A 21,237-nucleotide genomic window follows, 5' to 3' on the forward strand; every position below is an offset into this window, starting at 1 on the left:
TTTTGAAAGTTGTGACAGTGGAGTTTTTCTTTTGCTATTTGAGCAAATGGGAACACAAAATTATATTTAATGTATTCTCTCAATAACCGCTAGAAGTTTACCCAACTATGACGACATCCGCTTCTGAGAAACCCGGAAATGTGAAAAGGGTCTATAGAACATTGCAATAAATAAAATTACAATGAATGAAATGTAAGTAAATAAATAAATAGGCTAAATGTGAAATGAAAAATGTGAAATAAATAAAGAGTAGGCTAAGGTTTTTTTTTTATGTAAAGTGATAAGTGACCAGTTCAGACGGAGTTTTTATTCCAAACATTTTGGTGAACAAACATACACATTATAGATAACTAGAATTGCCTTATTGACCCATTTTGATAGGAGTCTAATCGTCCCGTACAGTCGCGTGCAGTGCAGCCCCTCCCCTCTCCACGCGCTGCTACTGACACACACAAGACTACACGCGCACTAAAAACATGGCGGATAAACACTAACCCTCACACTTGAGAAATCACACAAAAACCTTTCCGCGCAAGGTAAACAGTCCCCTTCCTACCATCCGTAATAATTGCGTAGCAGTTATTACATCACTTTGTAACTTTAGTTTCGGAAAATGTAAAGGGAAAACACAAAAAGTGACTCAAGAGAGTTGCTTGAGGTTAGCATTTAGCTAATGCTTGTTGTATATGCATTGGAGGTGTTGCCTTACAAAAACAAAGACCCAAATAAGTATATTATACTGTTCGTTTCCTAGGATCGAGGTCAGAATAGGGTAAAGAAATATGCAATTGAGAAATGCGATACGAAACATGGCATGATGCTACGTAGCATAGCAGCATATTTGTTGAGTGTGGTGTTTTGTATGCTGTGTTCTTAAAAGTCTATTGTTTTATAGCGTTAAATGCACAAAAATCCTCCATAGAGAGTTTGGCATGATTTTAAATGTACAAAATAAATACAGAATAAGCTTTTGTTCGAGTTGTCGAGCTGGAGGAGTGTTGCGTCCCAGTGAAATGAGGCTGTAGTGATGCTTGGTTCGTGAACGAATCTTTTAAGTGAACGATTCATCATCCATTTCCATGGATCGACTCATATTTTTCTCCTCTCATGCCTTTCGTAGCACGAGTGAATCTTTTTAATGAACCGATTCAAAAGACTCGAGTCACTGGGATGAATCAAATCCCTGCCACTACTGCGCGCTGTCATTTATGGAGAGGGAGGGACTGTGTGTTTGGCGCTCAAAGGCGCTCTGCATTTGAACAGAGAACTGGAAAACTGGGAGACAAGGAGCCATCTTTTGAGGTATCTGTACGCATACAGTTAGTTTTTATTGATTCAATCTGCATTTAGTCATGAAGGAGCGGTGTACGAACATAGAAATTATCAGATGGGCGCGAGCAGAATAACTAGTATTGATTGGAAATTTTTGACTGCTAAAAAAAGATGGTTTAACGGGATCTTATCGTTTATAGTATTATTATCTTGTTGCTGTTATTATCTTATTATTCATTTGAATATGAAGGGTTCCGTATCTCTTAACAGCACTGCCCAAACATGTCGCTTGTTGTTTACTACTTCACATTGACCTTTTAGGTCATTGCTGGTTGTTAAGCGTCTGACTCAACGACCCTTTGTGCCAGTCCAGAAAGGAAAATGTTAAAGGGGTCAATCTGTGTGAGAAAAATGTCCTTTTAGCTAGTTGTCTTATCCATCTCTATGTTATTGTCCTTTTGGGAATATAGCTGGTTGGCAGTGTTCAGCATTTTGAGAATGAGAGACCAGTGACAGCTGACCAGGACAACAATTCTCAGCCTGAGAGACAGACATGCCACATCGAACCACACACAACAGATATCAATGTAAGAAAACAGGTTTAAAATCTCAGATTTGTGTTTATGTTTCGCAGAGAGGTTGGGAAAAGCTGGATCATGAAGAAACCTGTACCACAGAAAGGTGAGACTCTTATTTGTTCAGTATGTTGAATTATGAATATTTTACAGCATTATTTTTTAATAGAAAATATTGGCATTTTAAATAAATGTTAAGTTATTTTTTTAAACAAATGTAAATAGGCCTAAATGCATAAATGTTTTATAAATGTATAAACAAATAAATATTTGTTTATAAATAAATGTATAATATCACATTATACTTTATGTCAGATTGTCACTGACACATTAATATAAACTCAATATAAATTACACTTCACAAAACCTTATTATGTCAGCCAGTTTGAAAATTTTACTTTGGTGATATTTAAATTAACACAATTCATACAACAATGTTTAGTTTGCAAGACATATAAACACATGATTAATGTAAGATGTGGGGCACATAAGATACAGGATTTTTTATATAATTTATAAAACCATAATTTGTATAATTTATCTAAATAAAAAGTTGTTTTTGTTGTTCTTGGCCCATGTAAACTTGTATACAGTCAGTGATCAAATAACAACAAATTACAAGCAGGATCACAAATAAATACAATATAATAAAATAATATATACAATATATAAATATAAGATACAAATGAAATAAACTGTGCTTCTTCAGTGTCTTTTCAAGTAGGTAAGAAATACTGCAGAAATTGAATAAAGTAATCAAATGTTAAATAACACTGCAAAGTCTTCACTGTATACATTAAATATAGATTCATCCTTATTAAAGTAACAAAATTTGCTCAGTCAAGAGCAGTGAAAATGTACTCGTTCAAGTTTTTTTCCTTTTTGTTTCCCTTTTCCTTTCCTTTTGACCTAATTCGCTGATCTAATGTATTGACGCGTATGATTTTCAATCAATTATTTACATTCATTTAAGACATAACAGGCTGTTTATGAAGATCCTCGCCAAGATTTGCATTTTGTCATAATTTCGATAATGAAAGTTGTAACTGTTATCGGGGGAGATATTCTGACTTATCAGGCTAAATAAAAAATATGGTGAAATTCAGATTTTGAAGTGTTTTCCTCTCCCAGTAGCTATTGAGTGGAAAGATGGCAGACGGATCAAGCATGCTCGCAGTGGCCGTCCCTCTCGTGTGCCATCACAGTATCAAGGTAGCAAACTCACTACACTTAAATACCTGCTTTGACTCAGATATCTAAATTAGGACAGATTCAGCATTTTGATTCACCAGTGATTCACATCTGAAAGTAGTCTGGGAAGACTTTACAATCCTCTACGGACACACTGAAACTCGATTCGCCATTGGCTAGTACATTTTTTTATTTACTCGCCAGACTTTTTACATGGAATGAAAAAACAATGCAAATTAAAACAAATTTACATAAATATAATATAAATACCAAACACTATTAAAGACAAGTAAACAGGCTGAAATAAAATAAGAACAAATAATCAAACTACAAGCAATAGCACAAATAAACAATTTAACAAATATACAAATTAAATCAGTAGTTAGATTAGTAGATTAGGTACAGAAATTGAATAATCATAGTCTTCTCTCTATGAATGAAATATGGATGAATCCTTATTAAAGTTACAAAAGTTATTCAGTCAAGAGCATTAAGTGATTTTTTTTAGTCAAGAGCATTGAGTGAATTTTTTTTCACTCAAGTCTTTTTTTCTTTGATTAACATTAAAAATACAGACATCAGCAGGCTGCTGTCACTTTAAGACATAATGCATGGATTAGGGATGTGACGGTTAGGGATGTGACCCACCGGTTATGCGACGTAGGACAACACCGGTAATACCGGTATCACCGACAGGGGCTTTTAAATCGCTAATTTAAAGGCGAAAGTCATTTTAGTTTCGCTTTTCAAACTAGCGCCAATTCAGGGGTGGATTGCTTGAATGGTGAGTTCATTAGCCTATTATTTTTTCAATGAAAAATGCCGTAATCATATCACAATCATTAATCATTCAGGTTTAGATTATATCTCACTGTAAACCATTATACTGTTAGTCATGGAATGGAATGGTAGACACTATCCTATGGTCTCATTCACACTGCAATGCCTTAGTGCTCAATTCTGATTTATTGCTCAGATCCGATTTTATTGTTTGGCTGTTAACATATATATTTTTTAGTGTGAACAGCACAAACCACATGGAATCTGATCTTTTCAATTCCGATTTGGGCCACTTCCATACGTGGTCCTAAATCCGAGACAGGACAGATGTTTTGCAATGTGACCTCAGTATGAACAGTCATATCGGAATTCATGCGACTTTTACACCACTCAAGATTCATCACAATTCTGCGTTAATGGGAGTCAGATTTTACATACCCGAAGTTATCAAGACAGTTGCGAAAGGTACTCAGGAAGGATGGTGATGTGTCAGAACTAATAAGTAATACAGTGACAGCTCTACAAACAAAACATGAGAGCTTGTATCATGAATGTTTAAATGTCTAAATGTGTCTTTTTTCGCATCCTCGTCTTTGTTTTTTATATTGCCTGCGCATAACATTGCTGGCTTCCGCAGCAGATCACACAATAAATAGACGTGTAATCGCTTATTTTAATGTCCTTTGTGTTTACTTGCGTACGACAACATGCTGCGTTACATCTTTTTTATCATTCTTTTGTGCATGCTGGTCAATCCAGGACCATGATCTGTTCACACTAGAATCTGATATGGGCCACATTTAAAACAAAAATGTGAATGGTGAAAAAAAAGACAAAAAGATCAGGGGCCTCATTTATAAAACTGCGTAGGAACCTTACTAAAAGTGTACGTACGCACAAAAGCCAAAAATGGCGTACGCAAAAAAATATTCAGACTTATAAAACCGTGCGTACGCCAGAACCTGCGCAGAATTCACTTTATAAATCCCAGTCAGCGGAAGATTGTACGTACATGCGTCTCCACCCGAAATAACCATATATGGAGCTTACAACGCCTAGTTTTACTATGCAGATCATATAATTTGAACATATAATTTGCATATGATTATTCATCCACGTGATAACTTAAACGTTATCACGTGGATGGATAATAATATGCAAATGATATAAACGGTACAAGAAACATTACATTAATACAAATCAAGTAGTTGTCTATCCTTGCCTTGTTTTTGAATAGCCTACATAAATCAAATAGTGTAAAATACATTTCAGAGAAAGTTTTTCTCAATCTTTTCCACTTGCCGAATTGTATTTTTAATTGATTTATATTTTTAATGGAAACAGATAGGCCTTGGGCATTATTTGCACGAAACTATTTTCTCAGACAATCTGGTATTATCATGATAAGCAATTATCTCTGTGGTTAAAACAAGCACGCCACAGGAAAAGTGTTCAAAAACAATCGCATCCACAAATATTTCTAATGATTGAATTTAAAAAAAATTTGTAACTTTAGTAATGATTTCATGTTTAAGTGTTTAACTCCATTAATTTGAATGGCATATTTAATATAAATGTTTATATCAGAAGTATTTTATTTATTTAAACTGTTATTTGCGTCAGTTTCACTAAACGGCTCAACACGCTCGCTGCCGCGGACATTTAAGAAGGAATGGATATTTGCTTCAAGTGACAGGCTTGGTGATTGAAATTGTATTTGTATAATCTTTCTGTATATGTTTAATTTTCTTTAGATTTTCTGTATAAAAGTGACCAAAAATACATTTAACTCCAGCTCACCATCGGTGTCGCCAAAGTGCTCCATCTCCAAAATGTGCGTACGCATGGGTCAGAGTTTGCGTGCAGGTGCGCAAATTTTCCCGTCAAGTTTTTCTTTATAAATCCCACCTTTTACGCAGGAACTGGCGTACGCATGTTTTCAGCCCCGTTTTGTGCGTACGCAAGCTTTATAAATAAGGCCCCAGATCTGAGCAGTAAATTGGAATTGAGCACTAAGGCTCGCAGTGTGAATCTGTAGCCTAAGAGTTGTTTGATGCTGACATGTTTTCCTCTATTTTTAAGGGCATTTCAGTTGGGAGAAGTACCTGAAAGAGACAGGAGCAGTCGCTGCTCCTCCTCACTGCTTCAGACAAGTGAGTGTTTTCATGCACACATGCAACTGTGGAACACTTCATTATCATGGACCTATTTTAAATGTCATACTACCACATTAAGATAAAAATATGACCCTTATTCTCAGAGCACTACCCCTCCAGTGAATGAGTTTAAGGCTGGCATGAAGCTGGAAGCTCAGGATCCTAGAAACACTACATCGACCTGCATTGCTACAGTGGTGGGCCTGACGGGTTCTCGCCTCCGCCTGCGACTGGATGGTAGCGACAACAAGAATGATTTCTGGCGCTTGGTGGACTCTGCAGAAATCCAGCCCATTGGCAATTGCGAGAAAAACGGAGGCATGCTGCAGCCGCCACTAGGTCTCTAGAATCTCACAAATTTAAAACCTTGATTCTATTCACAGTGAAATCGGCTTGTTAAGACTACGTCATTAAGACGTAACAAATACTGTGTCCGGGTCCAAACCTCCACTCCATCTCAAGTGAGAATACTATCACAACGGCCATTTATGAGCAATATTTATGTATAGCTCTTTAAAACTCACACTATAGTGTACACTATAGTCTCTGGACAATATTTTAACGATTCTGAAAAGATGCATCACTGTTTGGCCAATGGAGATTTTGGTATGGAGAAAAAGGTTAGGATCATGACGTTTCTGTAGTATTACAGCACACCGTTTACTTTTGGTTTCTGATAGAGCGCTTGGACCCGGAAACGGTGACGTGTGACGTCAGAAGTAACAAGCGGATAGATTAAAAAAAAAAATCATTCAAGTGAAGATAAGTAATTTTACCCCATTAGCACCATCTTTTGAGTTTAGCTAAAGCACAATACTTTACATGATTTTAATAATGCCAAAGAGAAAATTAAACAGAGCACAATAACATTGTCAAAGTGCTGTCTCGTCTTGCAACACAAGTAATCAGCAACTTCCTTACCTTCATAAAAATGTGTTTTGATCAATTTGGAGTGATATTTGACTCTAAATGTTCTGTGTTCTCTAGGGTTTCGTCTGAACGCATCATCATGGCCCATGTTCTTATTAAAAACACTCAATGGAGCAGAAATGGCCCCAGCCCGAATCTTTCACAAGGTCTCTGTTGCAAATATACAAACACACACAATAGGTTCAAAGTCAAGTTCATTGTTTTTGTTCAGATATTATTTTTAAATGTTCTGGTTATTTGATGCTAAACGAATACGTTTGCCTTTCACAGTTTTTGTCTGAAATGTTTCTCTTTCACTCATATTTCCCTGCATCTCTTTGGCCCTCCAGCAAGAGCCACCTGCCCCAGAGCAGAACTGTTTCGAGGTGGGGATGAAGCTGGAGGCGGTGGACAGGAAGAATCCTCACTTCATCTGTCCTGCCACAGTGGGCGCGCTGCGGGGTGTGGAGGTGCTGGTCACCTTTGACGGCTGGCGGGGCGCTTTTGATTACTACTGCCGCTACGATTCCAGAGACATATTCCCCGTCAACTGGTGCACGCTCACTGGAGACAACCTGCAGCCGCCAGGCACTAAAGGTATGGATCATTTAGTATGAATTCAGACTCTAGTATTGTGACAAGTGTTTGCATTCGCATTCATGCACAGAGGAGGATGGAATTAAGATGTTGAGGAACAAAAGACTTAATTTAAAGAGGCCAGTGCTAAATACACTCTCACATTTGTGAGACTATTACCTATTGTTTTATAGGGGTTTTAGAGATTGAATTAGTGATATAATGGAAAAGCACATTATGCAATTTACACTATCATTCTAAACTTTTTGGGGTCAGTTTTTTTTTTTTTTTTTTTTTTTTTTTTTTTTACTTTCTATTAATCAAAGAATACTGAAATAAAATGTATCACAAAAGTTTCCCAAATTAAGCAGCACAACTGTTTCAACATTGATAAGAAATGTTTCTGGAGCACTAATCAGCATATTAGCATGATTTCTGGAGGATCATGTGACACTGAAGAGTGGAGTAATCTGTATTTCTGCCATCACAGAAATAAATTATATTTTAAAATACATTAAAATATTAATTGTACAAATATTTCACAATATTATGGTTTAGACTTCTTTTACAATGTTACATTTTTTTTTTTTTGACACATTTTTTTTTCTTACCTATGAGTTTGGGACTCTTACCTATTGTTGTCTTGTAAATGAGAGTGGTTTTAGTAAGTTGAATCAGTGACATTATTACTAATACCGCATTAGACATTATTACTGATACCGCATAAACTAAAACAAAACAACAACACAAAGTCCAGGTCTGGTCCTCTCTCATTCTCCACTGTCGTCACTCCTCCTTTGGAACTACATGAATGTGAGTAGATGATGTCTGAATAAAAAAATTTGGGTGACGTGTTCCTTTAAGTAATAAAGACATTTGATAGAGAGAAAATCAGAGAGAACTTGAGAGTTTTGGTTTACAAGGGGTTGGCATCCACCCAGCTGGGACGGCTGCAAACCCTGTGCCCAATAGCTGGCCTCGCATTGAAGAGCTGGTGTGACTGTTTGAGTGGGATGAGCGAAGAGGGTTAAAGAGACAACGCAAGGCCAATGAGTTTAGCAGAGGAGGAAAAACCTCGTCAGTCCTCTAAATACAAACTAATCTTCACAGCTATTCGTGGTAAGCAAGTTGTTATGGTTTTTCATTTGTGAATGTCTTTATGCTTGAAGGAAACTTGGAAAATGTGTAAACTTATCAGTCTGGGATAGAGCCAAAACAAACTCCACCGTTTTTGTGTATAAATGACTTTCAGGGTTAACAGTACTAGAAAGATGGTCGTCGTGTCACAATGAGCAGACTTTAAAGCTTTAGAGAGAAGATCGAAACTAAGGGGCAGGAAGGAAGTGAATTGACTGAGAGAACATGATGCCACAAATTGACACACACTGCAAGATCAAGAGCAGACCCTAGTACTGTGAGGTCGTGTAGTCTTCATTTCCCTGAGTTGGATGAGTGCAAACTGCAATCATGGCCTCAGTAACAGGTCTGTAAAGCTCTGAAGTGTTTGTGTGTGTTTGCTCTCTTTTAGTTGAATTTGATAATTTGATTCTTCTGGTGTTTTTTTGTTTGTTTTTTCCCTTCAATTTAAGTCTGATAAATCTTTAATGCGGGTAGTAGTTTATAGACATTTCAATCTGTTTTGCTTTTTTTGTTTTCAGGAATCTTAATTCAGATGTTTGAATCTTTCTCTCATCATATTTCTTAAAATCTCTCTCCCTTCCTCTTTTCATGTTGTGCACTCTCTCGCATTTTTTTTTTTCATCTGTGTAGCACTTCAGAGGCCACCAACACCAAAAATGTGTAACACAACTCGTTTCTTTGTTAAAATGGCTCAAAGAAAAATGGGTCAACTCTGCACACAAAGCCGGTCTCTCTTCATCTTCTGCCTCTGTTTGTTGCTGCATGATGTGTTGTATTGTCCAGTATGATCAGTATTTTCTTTTTCTCTTTTCTTTTCTTTCTTTTTTCTTTTTTGCAGTTGGGTTACCGAAGACGCTAGGTGCACTTGGTGCCCTACCAGATAGTGGCATAGAGGGGACAGGCATGCCTCCTACGTCAGGCCGACCCCCACCCCAGAAGAAACGTAAGCCTGGCCGCAAGAAAACCAAACTATCCGGGCCCTGGGGTCAGAAAGGAACACTTGGTTCCCAGACAAGTCAGCCTGGAAAGGAACTGGAATCTATTAAAATCCCCAAAAAACGAGGCCCCAAACCAGGAAGCAAGGTATAAAAGTATTTAGAGTCATCATGATATGAAAAGTAGTCAAAAGTAGAGGTCTGTGGTATTGACAAAAAAAGAAAAAGAAAAAATAGATATCTTCTGGGATTTTGTCGATAATGACAATTAGACGATGTTTTGCTGAGTGTGTTATTGTTCTAATACCTTGACAGGTTAATAGGACTGCCATGAACAGCTGACTCCCAAAGCTTTTGATATTCTCTCATATTCTGTCCAGTGGACAGTTCGCAGCAGTGACAGGAATTATATTTTCCAATATCTTGTTTGCACATGATGGTGCAAAATGAATATGGAGGGCAGGAAGCAATTTTCTACATGGGAAGCACTATCACAAACTCAAAATGCCTATGTTTTGCGTCGTTTATGGTTGCTCAAATCGATCAAACCGGGAAACTACAAGGAGCTTTTACCGTTTACCAAAAGTTGTCGCCTTCAGTGGCCCTTTGCGTCTGCTTATACTGAAATGAATATGGATTACCTTTTTTGTTTTTGACTTAAAGTTAAATATTCACATTTTGCATGGTATTGTTTGCAGGGAAGAGAAGCTATTTTATCACATTGCATGATCATTTGATCATGACATGATTATGTTTCCACTGAAGTTTTGTATAATTCCTTTCACAATGTTGATCTGGTTACCATGAAAACAGTGTCACACCCTGGGCACTCGCTGCTGCTTCAGCCATCATTCGGTAGAAATGTCCAAATAAAAATGTGTTCAACAAGCTGACAGAAGTCAATCCATTTCTGTTCGTATGGCAATTCTCGACACAGTATGAATGACCTACAATGGTGACATTTTTCACAATCATGACAGAAAATCTAAATACTGCCCTAGACTCACTAGCAGAAAGGCAGCTTGATATAATATACATATATATACATTTCTCTTGTAATAGTGACTAAACCAGCACAGTATGGAATCTCCTCCATCTCGTCCATTCAGCTTTTCACTTCCTGCTCTCCATCTGAATTTTGCACTTCATCAAAATCACGTGACTGCAAAAAAGCTAAAAGTTTAAATAGATGTTTACCTTTTATAGGCATTTTTACCTTTATATGGGCTTTTCTAACCTAATTAAATGTCATCTTTTATGTCAAATTCTTACATTCTTAAATTTAGTTAGAATAATAAGACACTATAGAGCTGTTAGCAATCAAATGAAATCAGCATCAACAATATCCGCCTTTGCAGTGCAGAAGTGTCATAGAAGTGGCATTTAGATGTATTTACACTGTTTAATGCATTAAAGTGCTATTAAACCATTCAAGCGTGATGGCACAATGTCTGTGAATCTCCTGTCTGTGACAGACACATACGACTCATGCGCACAGAAAGCCACTTCAGACAGCGTGCTGGCCACACTGACTTCTCTTTCGCGATTTAACGGACAAAAACACACAAAATTATGCCAAAATGCCCTCTTTGTCGAGTATCCTCATATCCACCAGTAACAGCATGGGGGGGTAAACACAATGTTTACTGTAAGGCCAATGATAGCTAAATATGCTTTATGCGAATGAGATGCAATTCCACTAATGTGTTGACAGTAAACTATCCATTTAGTTTCCATCTGTTTTGCTCGGACAGTAATAAAGTTAATTTAATCTTGTTTAGATTAAAGGATTGAGTTGGTATTATTACAGTTTTCAATGTATGGAATTGCTACCAAAATATTTTAAATGAAAGTTTGAATGTGTTGTATTTTTACGTTGTCTTCTAGCTAAGTTGGGCCAAAAGGACAGCATGGCTTGAAGGAGCGATTGGAGGTCCTGGTAGACCTATCAGCAAACCCAGAGGCAAACTACCAGCCAGCTGGGCCCAGAAAGTGCAGCAGAACCCAACAGAACCCATCAAGATTCCAAAAAAGAGAGGCCCCAAACCTGGCAGCAAGGTGCGACTTAGTCTGCTGAAGAATCGAAAACTAAGGCAGTGTTATTTTTGCAAATTTCTCCTGACTGTGCTTATTTCTTTGTATTCAGAGAAAGCCCCGATTGGTACCCAATCTTATGCCCACCTCCCCAAGCAGTAGCACTCCAGAGCCAGACACCAGCTCAGTTCCACTGGACAACGCCACCATTCCCAGCGCCGCCCTACAGGCCCCTACAGGTACCGCAAGTGTCTTAAAGATTTGAATTTAAAGTTTGCCATGGTAAAGAAATTTTCAGTCCTTGTTGCATGCTGTCTTTCCTAACAACTTCCTTGTGTCTCAGTATGTGTGTACTTGAATAAGTATGGAAAAGTAGGTCCCCATCTGGATGCACGGCGTATGCAGTCCCTGCCAGATCACTTTGGGCCTGGCCGAGCTTCCTCTGTGCTGCAGCAGTGTGTTCAGGCGTGTGTTGACTGTGCACATAACCAGAGCATAGTCTTCTCCTGCCTCAAACCAGGTCATGGGGGAGAGCTCATATCAGGTAAGCACACACCCACAAACCTAATAAAAATTAACTAAAACCCTCTAAAGTCCTATTTTGACTTCTTGTTAGGGCGGAATGTTTTGGGGACAATTTCTAATTGTGAATTTTCTGATAAAAATTGTGATTGCAATTTAAAATGCAATAAAATAAAGCTCCGGGTTGCTGCACAATTTGTGATTATATATGAATATGACAATAATAGCAATATTTTATTATTTATATTGTTACTAAATAAAATGGTAAACAAAATAATATGTTTTATTTTACAGTACTAATATTTTTGGGTTCCTAATTTCTTCATTTTCAAATGTTAAATCATCAAGCATTATGTGCTTCCCCAAAAGCACATAAACATCCCAAAATCAGAGCACATGCAGAGATGCCTTCTCTGAGGAACAGCATTTACAGAAAAAAACCATAGTTCTGCACTTAACTCTGAAACATGCAGTACATATTTATCTAATAAAATCGCAGCATTTGCATTCGATAAGCACTCTAAGCCATATTGCGATTTCAGTTTTATTTAAATCCATCTTGCAGCCTTACTTCTTGTTTTTAGTTTAGAGATCATAGACTAATAATAACCACAGGATTTTGCCCATTTGACTTTTACAGCCTACTTTGAACAGCAGCACCACACTCTAACACTGCCGGCAGTGAACAGTGTGACGTATCTGCTGCGCTTCCTGGAGAAACTCTGTCACAACCTGCACTGCGACCCATTGTTCGGCAATCAGCCTGTCCCTCTGGGAGGAGTTCACTATGACAGCCGGACATACACAGGTCAGCGCTCATGCGTGCAAGCATTACTCTCTTTTGTGTCTTTTTGATCTTACAGTTGTGTAGAAATAAAAAGAGGGCCTTGTATATGTTGTAGAGAGGAGAAACTTTGCAGAAAGTCTGAGTTCTGGACCTGGTCGAGGCGCTAAGAGATTCCTTCAGCATGACGCCTACCATAGCAATCCTGTACCGCACAAAATAGCTAAAAACCACCGTATCTCCACAGAAGGTATTTCACACTGTTCCACTGCTAAAACAGCGTTTGCAGTTTTACTCCATCGCTTTGGAACATTTTCCAAAACAGTCTTAACATTCTCTAAACTCTAAGTGCAATTGTCACAACTGTTTGCTGGAACATCAGAACTCCATTGCATGTCTACAAAATGTAGTAACTCACCCAAAACATTTTATTCATTTCACTAAACCTAGTTGTTCTGCACCAAAATAAAAAGTGTTTTTCTCATCACGTGAGCCACACTGGTGTTTAATTTTTCATCATGACACTGACTGCTTTCTATATACTACACAAGAATGTCTGTTTTGTCTAGCTCTTGTGTATCACACTGAGCTTTTTAGATCTAGATTTCAACAGTAGGTAACACTTTACAGGGAAAAGTCAATACTGTAGTACACAAAAAGAAAAGGAAAATGTTTGGTTACGTATTTATACAGTGCATTTATTTTTGTTAAAATGTGTTAAATGTAAACATGTAAACTTACAGTTGCTTGTTCATTTTTACACACTATTATGTCTTGTCCTAACACCACCACCACCACCACCACCACCACCATACATACTACATACCTTCCTATTGCTCCTCCACAACAAGCAACTGTGAATTTTTCAGTTTACATGACTGCAACACATTTCTACAAAAAATAAATGTACTGTATTTATACAGTACTGCTGTAGCTGCTGCTGTTTAGGGTTGTGACATTCCTCCCATGTTCAAAAATGGTAGTGATTGTGCTGGTATGATATGATTGTGAAGATATGATTCCAAACTTGATTGCATGATTCGTAAGTTTGTGATTCCTGTTTCATTAAAAGGGCTGGCCATTTGCCAATTTAACAGATATGAGAAACATTTCATGTCAGATATTTATGGAATATACTTGCATGTGTGACAGATTTTGATAATTGAATTTATAATTTTGCATGTGATGTCTCGCACGATGAAAGAATGTTTAGAAGTTGAAGAGTTTGACAATTTTACTGAGAATCAACTCATCAGTTGCAAATTGTAGACAATCATACTTAAACTTTTGCGAACACGTGCCAAAACATGCCCTTTGCCCGAAGTTCAAATCTGATGTGAACAAGAAACCAATTGTTCAGAGATCTGAACTTATTTACATTTTACATTTACATTTATTCATTTAGCTGACGCTTTTATCCAAAGCGACTTACAATTGCTATATATGTCAGAGGTCGTACGCCTCTGGAGCAACTAGGGGTTAAGTGTCTTGCTCAGGGACACATTGGTGTCTCACAGTGGATTCGAACCCGGGTCTCTCACACCAAAGGCATGTGTCTTATCCATTGCGCCACCACCACCCCTGGTGAGAGAATTTTGTGAGAGAAAAAATTCTGATTTGAGAATTGATCCAAAGCGATCCAGCAAAACTGTATCAATAAACTCTATATGTGTTATGGCCTTTTCTAAGTGTTAAATGGTGTGTGTTTGTGCATTTTTGCGCTTGATCAGAACCCTTCCTGATAGAGAATGGGGTTGGCGGCTCGGAGGTCTTGGAGAAAACACATTTGTCTCCCGGACATGGCTTGTCAGTGCGTCCCCTCTCTCAGAATAGCAGCTCACCAGGGAAACTACATCGTCTGGGCTCAACAGGTACACAAACTAGCCCACCGTTGAAGATCATTTGCATGGACTTCAAATCTAATTTAAACCCGGAAAGTTTTATTTCTGCACTATTTCTAGGTTACTAATCAAAAGTAAGCAGATTTGTGACACTGACTCCTCTGTACAAGTATTAATGTTTCAATCCAGTCGTGGTTTCAGACTTTTGGACCCCACTGTAAACCTTATTCAGGAATGCAATTATGTGAACAAATTATGGACTTCAAAATCTCAGAAGATCTTGATTTTTCACTGATTTGTCTTCTGACTGCTGCCCAGGTTCCGAACGCTTTCTGAGCTCGAGAGAAAGCCCGCGACCCAGTGGACAGGACCCCAACCTGTGGACGGTGGAGGACGTCATGCAGTTCATCAGAGACATCGACCCTCAGCTCGGACCACACGCAGACCTCTTCCGCAAACATGTAAGTGAAGCAAGTCTTGAATTCAGTTTGATCAAATTCAAGGTCATCAAAAGTCCTACATTTATTAAGTGGTATAGCACATCTTTATCATTTTAAGAGGTTTTACATTTTTGGACAGAAAAACAAAAATCACTGTACAGCCTAATGTGATTTCTTAAACTTCAAAAGGCAATAATTTATTTTAAAGTAATTTGAGCATTGCACATTCAAAGTCAAATTGCTGTGCTTTTGCGTGTTCGGAGCAGTTTTGCAATCAATGAATACCACATATTTAAGCCAAGCGATTGCTTATGATTAGGGGTGCACGATATATCAGACACTCTGCCGATATATGTTCATTTTTAATGTTATCTTCCGATAAGAAAATTTGGCCGACATATTAAAGCCGATAAATAATGTATTATTTCCTTCAGCTGAGACACTTCAGATGTGCGCTGTTCGCCATGATGGTTTTGAATAGCTTGAAATATGATTGGAGTCACTTTGAAAAGGAAAATACAGTTAAGTGGCACATGTGCAGCACAAGTCTGTCATATAGGTTACATAAAATTTTAATGAGAACCACTAGTGTAAAAGAAGGTTTTGAATTATTTGCGTATCCCTGTTTTAGCGCGTTGTTAAGGGCACAGTTTACTGGCACATTGACATTTATAACTATGATTGGGACTTTCATATTACATAACATTATTAAGAGAACAGTATTGTATTAAAACTTGCGAATTCTTTGGGTTTAGTTGCCGTGTTTCAGCGTGTTGTTATAGGAAGAGTGCATCCACAACAGGAGTTACACATTCTGACTAGCACGTAACTTAGTTTAAGTTAACTTGTGCGTTTGTGTCGTTTTGTGCAGATTTAAGTTGTGATATTATGTTTATGTTGTATAAATATGATTATTCTCATATATGATGCGTTTCGTTGAGTTAATTAACCCTCTAACGAAGCGCTTCAGTTTACCGTTGTTCGTTCAGCTTCAGCGCACAGCTCAAACAGCAATGATTTTATTTGAAAAAGTAATATTAATTTTAGATGTTTCTTTTTCAAAAACATAAATGCATTATTAATAATAATATCTAGCACTTTTATTTTTCTTTATAAAATGAAATAGCCTCCGCACGGAAAATAATGAAATGATTTTAATTAAACCATATTAATTAAAATAATTTCATTATTGTCCGTGCGGAGGCTATTCCATTTTATTTATCCATAGCATTCTTTATACGCATTTACGCAAGCAATGTTTGTCCAGTGACTTGTTTGAATTATTTAGGCATTGTATTATTTATTTGTAAGGCAATAGATTATTATATTGTTTTGATAAAGAAAGTTGGCCATAGGAGTGTAAAATTAATTTTAAAACTGGTTCAAACAAGGCTACTGTACTGTATATGTTTGATTTATGTAGAAGTGCTTGGCTTGTAAGACATGGCTTTTAATGGTGAGACTTTTTTTATAATCAGGCTCTCAAAGATTATATACAAATTTGGATTTAGATTGAATAAAACATGTCTTAAGTATTTTAAACTTGTTTTACTGGTAAGCAGTATTAAGTCCTCATTAAATGTGTGCCCCAGCCTTTTTAATTAAGTAAAATAATTTGATATAAATCATTTATTTTTAGATTTTATAGGTTTGTAATTATAATTTTTTGTTCAGTTCTCAAAAAAGGTCTTAAAATATCTAAGTATGATTTAAAAAACTCTGCAGATACCCTGGAATAAAGAGATTACTTGAAGTGTTGTCTCGTCTTTAGTTTTTGTTTTTACCTCCTATGATGCCATTTTTAGCCATTTTAAAATCTTAAAATCTGCGCACACCGAATTTTTTTTTTCCAGTTTCAGTAATTTCACCATCCAAAACACATTTCAGGGATCGTAAAAGATTTAATCCGTTGAAGGGATGCAGTCTTGTGTTGGTTTGATGTAGCATGCTGATCGATTTGATCATTTTAATTAGCCTCTGACAAAGTTCTGACAGTGTCACAAGAAAACAATTTGACAATACGTAACATTTTTATTGTAGATAGAAGTCACCTTTATTTATATAGCGCTTTTTACAATACAGATTGTATCAAAGCAGCTTCACAGTGATAACATGAAAATAATACAACACAGTTTGTTTCTAGAAGAAAATTGCATCATCGTCCACCTTAAGTAAGGCAGATCAATAATATTGTTGAATATTAATGTCCCCAACTAAGCAAGCCAAAAGCCAAGGCAACAGTGGCCTTTGTGTCCGATATCCTTTTACACATGAACGATATTCTGTCTTATTTGTGCAATAAAATTCTAAACATTGTCTTGTCTGGATGATACTCTTCTGTTACAGGAAATTGATGGCAAAGCTCTCCTCCTCCTCCGCAGTGACGTCATGATGAAATACATGGGGCTGAAGTTGGGTCCCGCTCTTAAACTCACCTTCCACATTGACAGACTGAAACAGGGTCGTTGACCTTAATGGCACTTGAATGGTTTTCTCTCTGATCCTCAACCCTTTACCCCTTCCAAGCACATTTCAAGATGCACTGCATGCTGGGATCCTTACGTCCCCCAGTACTTTTGCAGGTGTCGGCAAGCTTTCGAGCTCCGCCCGTCTCTTTTCCCTCCCCTTTGTTCGATACTCCCTTTTCTCCTGGTTTAAATGCATTCTGTTATAAATTATAGCACTGTCATGACCGTTTTTATGACGGATATCCTCACGGTTGTTCTCACGTTACATTCACGGTTGTTTTTGTACCGTTCCGGAACATTTCACATGTTTAGACTTGACTGAAGCAGTGAAGTGGACAGTATACAGGCCATTTTTAGGCCTTCATTTTTATGACATACATTTAATTGTATATTTTTTCACCCTACATCAAATAGGGTGTTTTGTATGGCTTTTTTATACAAGACTGGTTTTCTTCAAATAACTCCAGATAAACACTAGATCCCCAATCATGGCAGGGATCCGTCCGGACTGACACCTCAGAGACCATTACTGAACCTCCATACTTTATACACAGCACATTTAGGAATTAAGATGCGGTCACACTAGACTTTTGAGCATGTCAAATTACTTCAGAACAAATATGGGCAACATTAAATGATGTCGCTCTCTATGTCATCTGTTTGAATCAATTGTAAATGACAGATAACAAAACATTAAAATTGTTATATTATCTAGTCCACTTTGCGGGAACCCTGCAAGCTGTACAGCTTTGAAGTCTCTATTCTTTCCATTGCATTGAGCCAAAAGGTCAATCTGTGACATTTAGATACGTTAGTTAAATGTGTTTTTGCTTTACCAATTGTCGGTTAAAAACAAAGCGCAAGAGTTCTTAGCACGTACTTGCATTCATGCGTTCAGATACGTATGAAAGGAAGTCTAGTGTGACCTGCACCTTTACTGCTATTATACGCTCTGCCTGTATTTTATATTGTGTTGATGTTTACATTGTCTTTCTTGTACTTTTTATACAATATGGTAGAGTGCATATGTTGACAGCGTTATTCTCCGTAAGTTGAAATAAAAATACGGAGCTTTTCCTCAGTTTCTTTTGTCTTTTTTGCCTCAGATCTCAGAGTAATGATGTGTGGTTAGTTTCTATGGAATACATACTATGTTTATATTATATTTTGTGGGACACTGTACAAATAAATTCTGTAACACTTGTATACATAACCTAAAAGGAACTTTGCATGAAAAGTAGCTAGTTCACACATTGCATATATTAACCCAAAAGAAAAGTGGCTTTATTAGAACCTTACACTTACATTTTTTTTCTGTTTGTTATAAAAATAACAAAACTTAATTGTTTAAGAGTTTGCTGAAAGTGTTGTGTACTGTATATGTGGAAAGTGTCATGTATGATGCTGGTTCAACACCTTTATCAACCACAGGGGGGCAGAACAGCTCTAAGCATTCTGGCTGAAGAGCATATAGACCAGAGTCTCCAATTGGAACAATTTTAGAAAGATGCTATTTCTGTCCTTAAACAATCTTAAAGAGATTTAATATAAAATATACAATGTTTTGTTTCAACCATGTGAACGTCATGTTTGGTCAGTAAAGCAATATAGCAAACCAAAATTAAAGCAATAGTTGTCAAGAATTACTCCATTTCTGAGTACCACAGCACATAATGAAAGTGCTGTGGCGGTTTTCACTGACAGACATGGGTGCACTATACGTGCCGAGTGGAGGGGATGTCACATACTGTAAATCTTACCACAATATCAAAAAAACAGGAAGGCGCCTTTCAGGGTGCAAAACGTTGACCAAATCCCTCAGTCAAAATCGGTATGTGTGCACAGTATAATACGCGAATAACAGAGTCGTGACTTACAAATCATTCTGTAGTTTGTATTGTGGAAACCCCCTCTCTATCATACTGGCTGTACCAACATGCTAGAAACATTTTTGAGTTTCAGTGTGCTGTCTGCGTGATTACAACCGGTCCAGATTTTAGTCAGACCTTATGTGTTTGCATCATATCTTCAAAACTCTGTGTACTGTGATTAAATGTGCTGGAGTGTTCTGTGCCCTCAAAAAAACAAAAACTGTTTTTTCTCAGGCTGTGCTATTTAGATGTCATTAAGGTCTTATTTCAATGAATATATTATGGAGAAATGGAGTTTAACTGTAAGCAAACACCCACCTTGTCATTAATCATTAAGTGTTTTACATGGTCTACTTTCAAAACTGATTTCATATATCATCAATATAAAAAATAAAAAAAGAATATTCCATGTTCATGACTCTCTGATACTAGCATGTTGCTAACTGCGACATTCTATTAAGCAATACAAAATTTACTGAAATATTCATTTAAATTTAATTTGTTATCAGTACTAAATGAATTGTAATCTACATTTCTCTCACCTCATCCACCATTTCACTGCATTCTGGGATTGCTTTCTTTGTGAAGGATCCATGTGAGATATCTTGGGAAGCATCATAATTAGCCTTTGCGTCTAAGATGCTTTCAAATGCACCTTACTAGGTTTTTGAACAGATCAATGTTTAAATGTGAAAAGGGTGTGATTTCTATGCCATTCACGCCCTGTACTTTTTCCAAACAGGTTTCCTGAACACTCCCCATTCTTCATTGGTCGGAAAAAACAGGTAGCCCTAACCCGAACTCACACCATTGGTTGAGCCACTGTTGCTATGTTGGGCTGGTCAGAGAATTTCCATTTGATTTCAACTTCCATAACCAAAAAATTGCACTTTGTGCAATAAATTCTTGTAGCTATACTTTGGAAATGGTATGAATTGTAATGTTTATCTCATAGACTTCCATTGAAAGTGCTTGACTGCAGATATGTTTTTTTTAAATCAAGCCTACAGACAAGTTGAAATTATTTTCTGTGGTATCTTAATTTGTATTGAATCCAATACATTCCTTGAACATCTCATATCGACTCCACAAAGGACCTCCAAGATGTGTCAAGAAACATGTAAATTCAAACAGATTTTCAGTGTTTGCGGTCACAGCAAGTATAGAATTCAAGAGCATCCAGCAAACTCAGTGGTATTCAATCGGAAGAGCAGACAGGTGCTCTCTCAGCCAGACATGCTACAAATATAAAAATGTGTCTGTCAGACTCCTAGAATATTCTGAATGCTTAGAGCGCCGACACACTGTTGTCTGCCAGAGGGTGCTGGGTTAGTTTCTACCATCTGTGATATGGGTTTTGACCACTTCCAGCCCCCTCTCTGTTTTTACAGCTTTATAGCTCGCCTAGTGCTGTTGCGCATCTTAGAAGCCATGTTGCTCACTGATGTTTCGGAAATGTTGTTTGGACGTACGTCATTTGTCAGCGTGATAGTAATCTCTAGCGGACAATATCAAAACCCACATGGCCTTCTCAGTCTGCTCCTTCTCGACCTGCCAAAACAGTGTGCTTGTGATTCTGCCACAGTGCTCTGGAAACATTCGGAGCACACACTTTGATGACCTCACCTGGATAGCTCGTGTTCAGTGGTGTCCATCTGCCCATTGGTCGTTTATGTTAAAGCCTGATGGTCTCAGAGCTGGGGGATATCGGTAGTCGAGAACTCGCCGATAAGATTAACACAC

At 37.4% G+C, this 21,237-nt stretch overlaps 1 protein-coding gene across 4 annotated transcripts; it reads left to right on the forward strand.

Moving 5' to 3' along the window:
- The first annotated feature begins 427 nt into the window (after positions 1–427).
- On the forward strand, positions 428–18,704 carry LOC309483364 (polycomb protein SCMH1). 4 transcript variants are annotated; one of them, XM_082149157.1, is made up of 16 exons: positions 428–536; positions 1,907–1,953; positions 2,979–3,059; positions 5,901–5,971; positions 6,079–6,313; positions 6,962–7,050; positions 7,234–7,480; positions 9,438–9,682; positions 11,422–11,592; positions 11,681–11,807; positions 11,912–12,112; positions 12,731–12,898; positions 12,993–13,124; positions 14,605–14,745; positions 15,034–15,176; positions 17,502–18,704. In XM_082149157.1, the coding sequence occupies exons 2-16, from the start codon at positions 1,929–1,931 to the stop codon at positions 17,622–17,624; spliced, it is 2,199 nt and encodes a 732-aa protein (XP_082005283.1). In that variant the 5' UTR covers positions 428–536; positions 1,907–1,928; the 3' UTR covers positions 17,625–18,704. The 4 variants fall into 4 exon arrangements, with proteins under 4 accessions (XP_082005283.1, XP_082005285.1, XP_082005284.1 ...); XM_082149159.1 differs by having other exon boundaries at positions 431–536; positions 2,982–3,059; XM_082149158.1 differs by lacking the exon at positions 428–536 and adding an exon at positions 1,146–1,302.
- The last annotated feature ends 2,533 nt before the right edge of the window (positions 18,705–21,237 follow it).

This window comes from Leuciscus leuciscus (genome assembly GCF_965113295.1).
Source record: "Leuciscus leuciscus genome assembly, chromosome: 20".
Taxonomy (NCBI): domain Eukaryota; kingdom Metazoa; phylum Chordata; class Actinopteri; order Cypriniformes; family Leuciscidae; genus Leuciscus; species Leuciscus leuciscus.

Bases quoted from the DNA above. Each gene is read 5' to 3' on its own strand.
- LOC309483364 (XM_082149157.1), top strand. From the start codon at position 1,929: ATGAAGAAACCTGTACCACAGAAAG. The intron at 7,051-7,233 runs GTCTCTGTTGCA...TTGGCCCTCCAG, and splicing joins CAGCCCGAATCTTTCACAAG to CAAGAGCCACCTGCCCCAGA. The intron at 12,113-12,730 runs GTAAGCACACAC...TGACTTTTACAG, and splicing joins TGGGGGAGAGCTCATATCAG to CCTACTTTGAACAGCAGCAC.